The 13,975-nt window shown below is 34.1% G+C and overlaps 1 protein-coding gene across 6 annotated transcripts; it reads right to left on the bottom strand.

Moving 5' to 3' along the window:
- Nucleotides 1-7,962: 7,962 nt before the first annotated feature.
- LOC114367855 (probable receptor-like protein kinase At5g18500) lies at nt 7,963-13,343 on the bottom strand. Of its 6 annotated transcripts, none has more exons than XM_028325074.1 (8): nt 12,329-12,396; nt 11,403-12,056; nt 11,154-11,258; nt 10,738-10,860; nt 10,461-10,631; nt 9,343-9,472; nt 8,718-8,930; nt 7,963-8,459 (listed from the first exon to the last, which is right to left on the bottom strand). In XM_028325074.1, exons 1-8 carry the CDS (start codon nt 12,379-12,381, stop codon nt 8,334-8,336), a joined length of 1,575 nt encoding a protein of 524 aa, XP_028180875.1. In that variant the 5' UTR covers nt 12,382-12,396; the 3' UTR covers nt 7,963-8,333. The 6 variants fall into 6 exon arrangements, with proteins under 6 accessions (XP_028180875.1, XP_028180876.1, XP_028180874.1 ...); XM_028325075.1 differs by having other exon boundaries at nt 11,403-12,053; XM_028325073.1 differs by having other exon boundaries at nt 12,287-12,345.
- Nucleotides 13,344-13,975: the final 632 nt, after the last annotated feature.

Here is a 13,975-nt window from a genome sequence, read left to right as displayed (position 1 = left end):
GATGCATGTTTTTTGTTATAAGTTATTGGTTTTGGAATTGCGAAAAATTCACTAAGTCTTCCACTTTGTTATTTAGCTGAGTTATCATGTAATGGATGCATGTCGTTACAGGGGGGATTAGTCGAAATCCAACATGATCATCTTGAAGCAGCATGGACGGTAAGTTTAACACTTAACAAATACACGAGTTCTACTAACAAAAATAAATGAAAACAAAGTAAAATGGAATAAAAACTAGAACTCAATCAGAGTCAAATAATGGTTTATCAATATCCATTATACGGCAACAACGATTATTTTAAACTTTCAATATGTATCTTTATATGTTAGATCACCACTTCATGTGTCCACTCTCTATTCACAATACATATCAATTTGCATAAAGTAGTTGTTATTACCAATATTTATTTTATACTTTCTTTCAATTCTTTTTCCTTTGTCTATTCTTTAATTTATTTCTATTGTTTTTTTTCTAATAGATTCGTTTTCTTTAGTTACAGGTTTTTTTATATTTGAATATATTTTTCTAATACATTCTTCCTATAAAAATTAATTATTGTTACAAGATAATTATTATTTTTTTGTTTATTTGTCGAAGCATGTCAACATCAAATTCTTCTAGTTCTAAATTATAATTCCAAAATTTCAAGTAAGTTTCTTTTGCTAATGCTGAACAAAGATGATTATGCTCCTCTTTGGACTTATGTTAGCATATTATGTAAATAATCAAAAGAGGAGGAAAAAAGAGTTGGATTTGTAACTTTTGTCAAAAAGATTATAATGGTTCCTAGTATATCATCTTGTCCAGCATTTACAGAAAGAAACTTAAACTTGAAATTTTGTCATTAGAACTACAAGGATTTGGTGTTGACATGCTTCTACTAAAGAAACAAACTTAATTACGATATAACAATAATTAATTTTTATAGGAAGAATGTATTAGAAAAATATATTCGAATATAAAAAACTTTAACTAAAAAAAATAGAAAGAATGTAAAAAGAAAAAGAAAGGAAATATAAGAAACATTAAAAGAAAAACAACTACTTTTATACAAATTGACACTTATTGTGAGTGAAGAATAGACAAAAGATGGAGTGATGATCTGTTGGGTAAAGACACATACTAGTCGTTGTTTGTTGCTGGACAATGGATATAAAAGACAAAACTTAGTAAATGTTTCAAAAAAGCCAAGGAAAACTACGTCAAAGCTCAGTTTAAATACTCTGATAAGAAGATTGAAGAATCCAACTCTGAGAATCAGAAATTAGAAGCGAAATTCGAAGCACGGAGATATAAGACTCTCACCTGATGCTGACAAATTAGCAATCCAAAGAAGAAGATGGAGCAACGCTGCTTAAGAAATTTTTTAGAGATCTGAACTTCTCACGTTTCCTCTGTTGGTTTGGATTATATAAATAAATTGCACTTGTGGAGGTTTTGTATCTCAATATATCTTTCCTTTTCTAAGAAAATATGTTTTTCAATAGGCTTTCTTTAAGGAATGAATAATCTTAATCTTAATCTTATTAGATATAAAAAAAAAATCAGGTTTCTTTAATAGGCTTTCTATATTTGGTATTTTAAAAATTTTGATTAATATGAAACTAATGTATGTTAATCATATAAGTGAATCTGATATCACACTTTAATCAAAAACTCTAAGACTCGGATTTATGGGTTTTCTCCTCATTATGCTCAACTTTTTCATTTTCACTTGATATAACCGTGATTGTCCTGACTCGTCTAACCACTGCCGCCAACATATTCTACTACCTTGCACCACCACAACATTGCGGGCCTTGCTGCCTGACATCCATGCATGGACTCACCCATCAGGAAGACTTTCGATATTAGACATTTCCATGTCCATGAATCTGTCACCGTCATCTTACTCGTTTGATTTGGTCATCAAGTCAATCGACTTTGATACCAATTCGGGTGCAATCGACGAGAGTAAACACCAAGTAACTTTAGACCAATGAGACATGAGTAACCATATAAGTAAACTTGACAACATACTTTAACCCAAAACCTTAAGACTTAATTTTATGGATCTTGTCTTTACTTATATGATATTCAAACTACTTCTCATTCTTACATGACATGAGACTGCACCTTACACTTGTCCTCCAACAATCTCGCTCGCCGTCATCTTATTTGTTCGAACTGGTCACCAACTCGAACCATCAGTTCTTATATCAATTATTGGAACATCAAAGAGGATAAATACATGGGAGATTTACATCGAGTCATGAGCAACAATATAAGTGAACCTAACATCACACTTTAATCTAAAACCTCATGGTTTAGGTTTATAAATTTTTTCCTTATTTATATGATTTTTAATCTTTCCATTTTTACTCTATATGAAATTTTACCTTACATTTATACTCTAACACTAACCATATGGTAATGGTAATCGGAAGATTTTCTCCTTTTTCAAACAGCGTCAAACTGGATAATTGTGGGATATGTATCCCTCACGTATCCGATACACCGATACCGTGATACATGGAGGAAAACTGCATATCCCTACTTCACAGGATCTAATCCAATTCCAAGCTTGCATTTTTGTGCATTCAGCTATGTCGTCAGTTCCCATTCTTTTGGATTCCAAAACCAGCTTGTTTCTAGCTCTGCAAAATCCAGATAGACCATATAATAGAATACCATATTACTTGCCACTTCTCTTTACTAATACCATGACTGCACACTAACCATGCAAACTCTGATGCAATCCTACCCCCCAAGGGTATTGGATAGAAGACTCCAAGAGGCTTGGACTAGAGCTACTAAAGAAGGCCCTAGGGTTCTCATGACCCGTAGGGTAGATTTTTGAGCCCATGGGTCAAGGTTGAATCCACTCTTCTTTGTAAATATTAGAATAGGTTTTTCCTTCTTTTGGGCCTTGTATTTTGACCATTCTAGTAGTATAGGGTTTTAGCCTTGTATTTCAGGGATTTTGAATAGTCTTTGTAGTAGGGACTTTTTTTTTGTATTTTCATGTATTTTGTCAAGGAGGTGAGCTTAGTTTTTAGATGGGTGTGTGTAGCTAAGCTCTAACTTCTCAAGGAAGCTTCTCAAGGAGGTGGGCTTAGTTTTTAGATGGGTGTGTGTAGCTAAGCTCTAGCTTCTCAAGGAAGTTTTCTCAAAGAAGCTTCTCAAGGAAGTTTTCTTAAGAAAGCTTCTCAAGGAAGCTACCTAGTCTATAAATAGAAGCATGTGTAACACTTGTTGTAACTTTGATGAATGAGAGTCTTGTGAGACACAACTCAAAGTTCAACTTCTCTCCCTTTTCCTTTCTTTAATTTCGTGTTTCCCTCTCTCTCTTTCTCTTCCTCTTTCTTTTCCTCCATTGAAGCATCCTCTCCAAGCTTCTTGTCCAAGACTCATCTTGGTGATGAAGCTCTTTCTTCCATGGCTTATTCCCTAGTGGATGACGCCGCCTCTTACCCCTTCTCCTTTGTCTTCCGCTGCATCTTCATAGTGGAAAATCACCATTAAAGGACCTCATTAAAACTCAAAGATCCAGCCTCCATAGAAGCTCCACAAGCAAGCTTCCACCAAACCCGGTATTCAGTATTTCTTAATATAAATATTAATTGTTAATGATTACTATTTTGATAACAGGAATGATTGAATTCATTATCTTTTTCTTTCTTTTTTTATTCTTTTTCCTTCAAACTAACCTTATAACTTTCTACTGCACTATGTTATTGGGTTTGCATGTCAACTATGGGAGGCAAAAATCCTTCGATTTAGAGCAAATCCATATCCACACTGATTTAACCATGTATTCTCCTTTATCTACTTTCCATACTCATTTGTCCAGTCCATTCGCTAAAACAGTGACAGAAATGGCCTTGTTCTGCACACGGCGCAGAATAAGGAAAACTCATGTGTACAATCTTTCTTTTGTTTCTTTAGAGGTCTGTGTTGTTTTTTTAGTAGTATTTAATTATATAAATTTTCAATTTTATGGTGTTTTTCTTCGTATTTCAGTATATGCATCCAACTAGGGTGCAGTGGACTTTGGTTGAACGTATTTGTGCGTCGTGTAAACCCAACAAGATGGAAAACAAATGCGTGAAAAAAAGTGGATACATATGGAAGATTCAATTATTTTTTGATTTATTAGGAAGTACGGACACTTCCAATGAATGTCGTATCCACGTGTTAGACATGTTTTTTATACCAAGAATTCTCAGACATGCGGTGAACATCGTGTTGGACATGTGTCCGTGAATCCGTGCTTCATGGTTTATTATGTAACGAGATAGAAAATGTAGGTTAGGTTTGTTGATTTGACAATGATGATGATATGTATTGAAAGATGACAATTTTCAGATAGAAAAGTGTAGAAAAACTGATAACCCGTGCTAGAAAATGCTTGTAAAGAAATATAGATAATCATAATTCTAGAAATGAATTCCCATTTAAGTGCCAGAATGTAGTAGATATATAATTAAAAATGATTTAACTGACAAATTATAGAGATGAAAACTATATATATATATATACCCTGAGTGAAGACTTTGAGGTTACTCTGTTTCTGTTTCTCATTTCTTGTTAAACTTTGCTTGACTTGTAGTTTCAGCTTATGTCACATAGACTATGTGACATGGTCAGTTTTAGTTTTTGCTGTTGATTGTGCAACTGCTGTTTGAGTGTTTGCTTTTTTGATGTCCAAGAGAACGTTCTCGTGAGAAGTTATAGACTGATGTTCATGTTATTTATAGAACTTGCCATATAATGTTGGTGTGACTAAGTAACTTTGAGTTGGTCATGGTTGTATATCATATATAAGATGGTAAAATTTAAAAAGAAATTAAAATAAAAAATATAGAAGTTAAAAAGATTGTTTTTAAATTATATAGATTAAAAGAAAAATAAAATATAAATGATAAGAATTAAAAAATATATATTTAAAATACAGAGACTAAAAAAAATTAAAATATAAAATTATAAATACTAAAAAAATAATAATCATAAAATTATTGAAATCAAATTAATAATTTAACCTTAAAAAAATATATACAAACATTCTAAACGAATGCAAGAAATGTTAATATTAAAAAGTAGTAATATATAATATATAAATGCAATAAAAAAAAAAAACTAATCAAGTGCAAACAATAAAAGAAAGAAAGAAAAAGCTACTTTCCATCTACCAAATTCCAATGTAACGTGAAATGACTAATGGAAAAAGAAAAATAGACTTCGTGATTTGTGTCTTAACAACAAATGTTACTTCAACCGTTAATTGATTAACATTGAGAAAAGTAAAAAAAGCATTGTAGCACTAAAAAGTTTTGAAACATGAAAATCTCACGCCACTCACACTCGGAACTCAGGCGTTGCTCTTGCTCTATGCAGTAGAGAGAAGGTTTTGACTGCAACACCAAATAGAGAAGATGGAGTAGCTTGTGGTGTCGTTTGTTGCTGCAAAGAGAAACAGAGAGCCATATATCAGCCTGCCAGAGGAAGAAGCGAATCTTCTCGGGTACCCACATCTTCCAAATGCTTTTCTACATAGGATTGATGGGAGTTGTAGGTGTTGCCGAGAGCCAGCTATAAGCAGAAACTGTGGAGTATTATTGCCCCGAGATATCCCTAAGCTAGACTATATTATCCTCACCATTCGGCTTGGCTGCTATAACAACTTACATGATCTTATCCACTACGAATGATGGGAGAGAGGTGCAAAGCTGGGCTAGGTCCCAAACTAAATCTTTCAAAAATCGCTCACCTTTAGATTAGTGTCCATGATGTGAACATAGGGAACCAAATTGCAAAGATTACCTACGCCAAGCCAATCTTGGTTCCTGAGGGTTAATCGTTCAATACATAAAACGAAAAGATATGGTGATAAAGGGTACCCTTGCCAAAGACCCCTTGAGGGGAAGAAACTATCAAGACTGAGATCCATTCAAAAGGAGGGACAAAAAGGAACCCCTTACACCCCACATAATTAGACTGATGATTCTAGACAGAAATACTACCAAAGATAGTTTATTAAAAGTGATAACATCTTCTCTAACTGCATTTAGGCCTCTCGTGAGGGTGAGAATGTTCTCAGTCCAGGCTTTCCTTACCACATGTTTGAAGCTCCTGTGTATAGCCCAGGTAGCCTCGAACCTGAAAGGACGATCTCAACGGGATGAGGGGCACCCTCCATATCGGAGAAGCAATGGGCAGTGGTCGAAGTAAACCCTACATAGGTTCTCCACATAGGCCTCCAAAAATCCCAATATTGCCAGCTTTGATCAACCAAAACTCGATCCAATCTTTTTGCTAAAAAGGACCCAGTTTGTTGTTTGTACCAAGTGTGTATATCTAATGCCAACAGCTCCTAGATCAACCAAATTACATTCATCAATCATCTGGATAAAGTTGGAAGCTCTTGATAAAGAGAAGGAACCCATCTAACTTCTGAAGGACCAACAATTTCGTTAAAATCGTCAAGCATGCACCAAGGATCCCGAATTTCCTGCCTTAGAGTTGTTAAGTGCTCCCATAAAATAAAGCCACTTGTTCAGCTAGACGGGGGCCAGCATAGACTGCAGAACAAATCCATGAATGAGTCCCCTTACTGATTCGAAAGGTAAGAGCTTGCCAAAAAACTTTGACCTCTTGTGTGTTTGAAGATTACTATTGTTCTCCACGAGGACCCAGATCCCACTGGAATGCCCAGAACTTTTCCGATGTTGCAGAAACACAATGTGTCTCTAAAACAATGAATATGGACGGTTTATACATGTTCATCAGTTCACGTACTCTTCTTCACCCCTTCACGTTAACGGCACCTCTAATATTCCAACAAACCATATTTAAATCTTTGAAGCTATTCATGGAGAGCAAATATTAAGGTTAAGCCACAAGGCTCATGTCGTCATCATAACCGTGCCAGGAGGTTTATCAACCTTGGTGATTTGAGAGTCCTCCGTGGAGTCATTCTCCTTGAAGTGATACATGTTACCTTCCACGTGAACAAGATTCATGGATGGATTAAAATCGGGCAAATTGGTTATGGAACCAGTGTTTTTGGCAAGAGGGACTTTGAAAACTGTTGAGCATAAATGTAGGCTAAATTAGTAATTTAATGAAAAAAATTTAACTTGACATTTTAACGTGTGCATAAATTTTTGCCTTAATTATGTTTTCATTAATTGTTAATTACGTTTGTTTAACGTTTGAATATCAATAGCCATTCTTTATACTAATTGTGTGAATTTTAATATTCCAATATGCATTGTTCGGGAAAATGAATAAACATAATATTGATTTTTAATTTTATGTTAAATTATTTTCTTTTTTGTTGCAACTTTCTTCATGTTGATCAAGAGAAAATTTATGTTCATAATAAAGGCAAAAGAAGATATGACAATCAAGACTGATAAGTGAAGGAATAAAGAGAAATATGTTGATAGACAATGGATTGAAGAAAAAGAAACAAGTTATATATAATTTTGATTCATTAACAACAGATTAGATATTCGATGAATATATATTTATATCTGAAATACATGAGAAAATTTTACTTCATTTAGTTAATTGATTTCCAGTACTACTGTTTTTTTAAACTAAAAACTATTGGGTTTTGAATGTAACGTGAGCATACATGTATTAAAATTCACCCAAAAAAATACATGTATTAAAATTAATTTTCCAAGTTTTAAAAATAGATATGATTGCAATTTAAAGTGTTCTGAAATAGAATTAACTAGATAGTACCTTATAAGCTTATATTTAGGGACAGATGTAGTAGCTTATCAGATGTATTTGAACTAACTTATAAACATCCATGATATGATGTTAAGAAAAAATAAGTTCCAGAAAGAGCATTACTTATTTAAATTAGCTTCTGAAAGGATAAATTATTTTTAATTTAAATGATTTTCAAAAAACAAATTCCATAACCCCTGCCTCCCTTTACCAAAAAGAAATAAAAGAAAAGAAAATGAAAAGGAAAAGAAATTCTTGCACTGCAATTATCTTTTTCTGATCTTCCAGAAAGCAAGTGCAGGTGTTCCTCCATGACAATGAAACAAATGAAAGGACAAAAGGAAAGAATAGTAATGAACTGTACACACCACAATTAGTACAAGGGAGCTGTTCAATCCCATATTCAGACACGATAATCTACATTCTAACATCTACAACTAAGCTATAACGACAGTTATATTTAAACCACCCCAAAGTAACTGGTTCCGGCTCCATGTTTTTCATGTAAAAAGTGGAAGGCATCAGAACTTACAGAAGCTCAAAAGAATGAAAAATTTCCCAGTTCACTTGTGTTCTTCATTCTGGAAATTCTTTGAGATCACTGGCGCTACACGCGTTGGTTCCTTAAGCCACTGGGCTTATAATCTGGATTGTCGCTCTTATCAGTATCAGAGTTCTCCCTATGAGTCTCTACCTCCATGTTTCCTGCCTGACTCCTTCGGCGTCTTCGATCCTGAAATGTCACTCACAATTTTAGGAACACCACATTCCAAACACACCACCAAATGTAAATTTAAAAATGGGATAAGTTGCTTCAAAGGGATCCCAAAATAAATGTCAGATTTTTTAGAAAAAGGAATATTGATTGTTGCAAATGTAGTTTCTCTCATGAAATCTACACATTTTGACATTTGTTTTGTTTGACCTTTTTATATGTTCTTGCAAGGAAGCAAATATAATTTCATAAAACACAACCAAATATAACTCAAACCTCTCGCGGTATAGGATATTCCTCTGATTCAAGCATGCGAACAACTTGGCTCATCCTTGGTCTTTTTTCAGCATCTGGATCAACGCACCTCAAAGCAGTCAAGAGGGCACGCTTAAGGGTACTTGTCGATGGCCTAGTTTCAATGTTAGGATCCAACACCTCTTCTGAGCATCGACACCCCACCATCATCTTGAGCCAGTCAACCAAATTTACCTACAAGAACCACCTGATAGTATTAAGGAAAGTCTAATGACGGTAAAATGAATCAAAACTGTCAGAATAGAAAGAAAAGTATGAAATAAACCAAGCTGTAGTGTATTCCATGTGAGATTTTTTATGTATTTCATTCTTTCAAATTCATATTTCATGTGAGGACATAGTGCCCATTTGGCAATTACTCAATCAATTCCTCCCACCGTGGCATACATTTCACAGTAAAAATCTTTGAGATTTAGTTGAGTACACATCTTAACTACATTTAATGATTCAAAATTAATTTTATCAAAATCAATTATACTCAACTTTCAAACAAACCAGCCCATAAAATAGTAAAGTGAATCAATATACATAAATACAAAAAAGCATGTCAGTCTAAAAGATTGCTTCACAAAAACTAATGACACACCTCAGCTGCTGGTCGGCTATAATCCACAGGGTCTCTTCCTGTAATTGCTTCAAGGAGCAATACCCCAAAGCTATAAACATCACTCTTCTCATTTAGCAAGCCAGAATTGGCATATTCTGGAGCTACATATCTGGGGAAATGCAATGCAAACATGTAAAGAAGAATGAGCAAGTTAGAGGCGTTTCAATTTCCATAATATCATGTCTAAAGAACATAAAAGGTCAACTTCATCAATTTTAGAATGCAAATGAATGTTTGCTACGATATGGTTGAATTGAAATACGAGATGACAACTTTTCGTAATCTTTTAAGCAAAATGAAACACTTGACCACTCTTTTTTGTTTAGTAAGCCAGAATTGGCATATTCTGGAGTCGCATATCCGGAAAATGCAATGCAAGCATGAAAAGAAGACAACTAGAGACAGTTACATTCCTCCACATATATATTCAGTCTAAGGAATAAAAAGGCCAACTGTCTATTTTTGTGCGACTATCTTCTATGTTTTGGGATAATCATCATGAATTTTTTAAGCAAATGAACTACTATATAGTTTATATTATGTATGGTAGATATATAATCTAATCATGATTAGACTACAGGTCTGAGATCACTGAGGAAAATTCTAATCAAGATTGCATTTATTTTGGGGAATAATGTTACATAATTGGGAATAAAATACTCAGCAATGACACTTCTAAAAATATATTATCATATCTTATATCATTTAATTTTTTTCCCAGAAATAGGTAATTATAAGATAAAAATACCCTAAAAGAATAAAAATTTCTTTTTTTCTCCCACTGCCCTCTATAACCACCCAATTGGTGAGAATAACGCTCAAAATGCCTAGGTACAATTTTAGATGGAAATGTTTATACAAAGCTTAAAACAAAACTAAGAATGTGACATACCCATTTCAACATTCCTAGGAATGTAAATCTAAACCCTCAAACAACACCCCATAAAAGTGAACAATATCTCCATTTGCAGTATAAAATATAAGAAAAAGAACAAATGATGCTTAGTTGTTTAATTACCATGCCTAACTAAACATTTATGAAGAAACTAATTTTTACACAGAGAACAAAAAAGTCCCAAATTTGTAAACAAGCTTACCCAAAAGTACCCATAACTCTGGTTGTAATATGACTTTTTCCAGCTCCAAGTAACTTAGCCAACCCAAAGTCCGATATTTTGGCATTAAAGTCCTCATCAATTAGAATATTGCTCGACTTAATATCTCGATGCACAACTTTTGGCTCAATTGCCTCATGCAAGTAGGCCAGCCTGCAGGATACAATAATCAGAGATCAAAACAAAATTCATACCCTTAAAAAATGAAGCTCAAGACAATTAGTAGATTATTATTTTTTTCAGGAACAAATGAGCATACGCTTTAGCTGTTCCAAGGAGAATTTTTATCCGAGCATCCCAAGTAAGAAAGCCATGTTGTCGCATGGCTCCATGAAGCCACTGCTCTAAATTTCCATTATTAACATACTCATAAATCAACAACCTGAAATTAATAAAAGGTTCAATAAAATCTACAAATAATACAAACCAGTAAATAGTAATTAAAATTTAATGAGCAAACACAAACTGTGATATAAAGACATATATGTCAATCATCAAGAAATTCCATCCTAGAAAAGGCTTTTGGACTTAATTGTTCAAACAGTTAATAGATTTGTAATATGATAATGATGGAGACATTAACCATAAGGTAAGCCTTTAAGCTGCCAGTCAAATGATCAAATCAAGTAGTGAATCAAACAGTCAAACACGCACAAAGCACAAACAATTTGTTACCTGTGAGTGCCTTCAATGCAATAGCCCAAAAGTCGAACCAAGTTCTTATGCCGCACATGACCAATAGCCTCAACTTCCACCCTGAATTCTTTTTCAGCTTGTCCTCTGCATGATGAGTATCAACAGTTATTAGATAAACTAGCTGCATCTGTAGTTCTAATAAAACTTGAAACAGATGTTATAAAAACTATGCTAAAATTAAAAATGAAAACAAAGGCATCAATGCAACAAAATAATGACAAAACTTACAAATTATTGAGGAGCTTCTTAATGGCCACAGGATTCCCATTGATTAATTGACCACGATAAACAATTCCATACCCACCTTCACCAATAACATTATCTTTTGCAAACCTGTTTGTTGCAAGTTCCAGGTCCCTCAATGTAAACCAGTGGCCCCAACCAAGGTGAGAGAATTCAGGCAGACCAGACAAAGGGGATGGTGCGGTTATAGGATGTGAAGAAGATCTGTAAGCAGAAATGCTCTTAACACAGCAGTCTTCACCTGATTGAGAGCCATTAGCATCTTTCTCTAAATGATTAAATGAACCTGATTGACTACTATTATCCCCATTCATTGTTTGGTTCAAAACCTTTTCAGACTCCCTGTCACCAAATTTGTCATTCAGACTCTTAAAAACACCATTTTGAGGATGATTATTTGCTGAAACTTGATCAACTTTGATTTCTTTGATCTCGTCTGAAACAGATATCACATGGCTAAGTGGAAGCTTGCCATTGACTCTTCTGAACTTCTTTCGTAAAGTGAGACATATTGATAGCACCACGAGAATGATTATGATGAATAATCCAACTATTATTCCCATTAGTACCCACACTTTCAATCCAAAAACAAATGTTTTCTTGGACAACCCCGAATTCAGATCAGATGCCATTTTGCTGCTGCCAAAGCCAAACAAATATGCAGAAGTGTTAAATTATCAGAAGGCACTTGGATGAATTCAGCAAATCAAGCAGCAAAAATTAAAACATTTGATTAGACTAACTATGGATATGAATTATGACACCAGATTTTTTAACTGGATTCCTCAAATCTTACACAAGATTTAAGAAAGTTAATAACACAATTAGCCGTAAAAAATGTCAGCAACAAACTGAATTATACTTGCTACCATATACAGAAATAGCTGAAAAAAGAGAGGCAACAGGAGTACATTTCCCAGAAGAAAAATAGGGGGAAAAAAGTTTGGAGAAATAAGCACTGCATTTTGTTATAGTATTCTCATCCCAATAAATGAAGCACATATGATGTGGAGAAAGGTCTAACAAACTTGATTTCAAACTTATTGCAAAATACAAAATCGTAAGAAGCCAAAAGAGCATAAAAACAAAGAAAAATGTTTTTTTATACAGCACTTGAAAACAAAGTAAGCGAGAAGGACCGGGACTTTGTTCTTAGTACACAGGAAGAAACAAGTCCCATAAAATTTCAAATTTCAGCCAACCCGAAATAATTGAGCCCAGTTGCAAGAGAGCCAATGAAAAAACAACAAAAAAGGAACCATCTTTTGTTAACACCTCTTTGGTTGTTACCATCAACATTGCAACAAATTTCTTACATATTATGTGAAAAAGAGGCAACAACTCTTTGGAACTGAGAAGGTACAATGAATACCTGTTCACAACCCAAATCCTTCACAGATTTGTCCCAACTCTCAAGCACCTTTTTCAGACCCTGAAGCAACTTAAACACTAGATCTCTTATGCTCCCAAAACCCTCTTGGTTGTGAAGCCATTGTAGCACCACAAGTTCAACCCCATTGACAAAACCTTACCAATTTGAGATTTTGCTTTCTGGCTTTTCTTAATTGCTCAAAAGGGTGTCTGATTCCAACCTGAAATGTGAACTTCTGAGACCCCCTCTCATCACTTGAAGGAGGAGGTCACAGCAATGGCACTAACCAGGCCCTGTTGTGGTGCAGTTGGAGGGAAGTGGAGAACACAAGATGAGGCACATGAAATTCTGAGAGGCAAGTGGTGGGGTTAATAAGAAGAAGGCATGGAATTATCAGTGGTAGGTGTTGGGAAGTGACATGACTCACATTACATACAGTAAAAGAGAAGACATCAAAATTGGAAATTTTCCTTTGCTGTTTCTTCAAATTTCTCTCCTCTCCTCTCTCGACTCTCTTTCTTCCTGTTTCTGTCTTTTTCCATTTCTCTCTTTCATATTTTTTTATTTGTATTTGTTATTGTTCTTACTTCTCAAACCATTTTGGCATGCGGAAATTTTCATATAATTATTACTGTATATACTATAAATTGAATAATATATTAATAATATGCTAATAGTTTATCTGAAAGTCATCCTTAATTAACATAAAAATAATGTAAAAAAAAATTTGTGTCCAACTAACATAAGTATTTTTTATTCTTGATGTTCTTCACACCGTAACATTAAAGAGCATATTCAATCCATAGGTTGAAATAGAAAAGACATAAAGTTGTCTTGTTATAGTATGGGGATTTGAAGGGTGAAGGGAGAAATAGAGAGATGTTATATGTTTGAATTCTTTTATTAATATTTTTAATAAAATTAATAAATTAAAATTTACCGATTATTCAATCATGATTATTCATCTGTGTCCTCGGTAGGCGAGGTTAATCCTATCAATGGTGTTTTTATCTGCGAATGTTGATGAAGACCTATAGGCCCTCAATCAATTCCAACTTCATTTTTTAACCTCCCTTATCCAAAAAATAAAAAACTCTACATGCCATAACCCTCCAAGCAGCAAAACCGTTGTTGAAGGCAGCACATAACTACATACCCAATAAGGGTTGATGAAGGGTGAAGGCCC

This window comes from Glycine soja, chromosome 9 (genome assembly GCF_004193775.1).
Source record: "Glycine soja cultivar W05 chromosome 9, ASM419377v2, whole genome shotgun sequence".
NCBI lineage: Eukaryota > Viridiplantae > Streptophyta > Magnoliopsida > Fabales > Fabaceae > Glycine > Glycine soja.
This window is presented reverse-complemented; position numbering and strand designations above follow the sequence as displayed.

Coding starts and splice junctions, on each gene's coding strand:
- LOC114367855 (XM_028325074.1), bottom strand. CDS start 12,381: ATGCAGTGCTTATTTCTCCAAACTTTTTTCCCCCTATTTTTCTTCTGG. Junction 9,473..10,460: donor AGAGTTATGGGTACTTTTGG/GTAAGCTTGTTT, acceptor GCATTTCCCCAG/ATATGTAGCTCCAGAATATG. Junction 8,460..8,717: donor AATATCCTATACCGCGAGAG/GTTTGAGTTATA, acceptor GTGACATTTCAG/GATCGAAGACGCCGAAGGAG.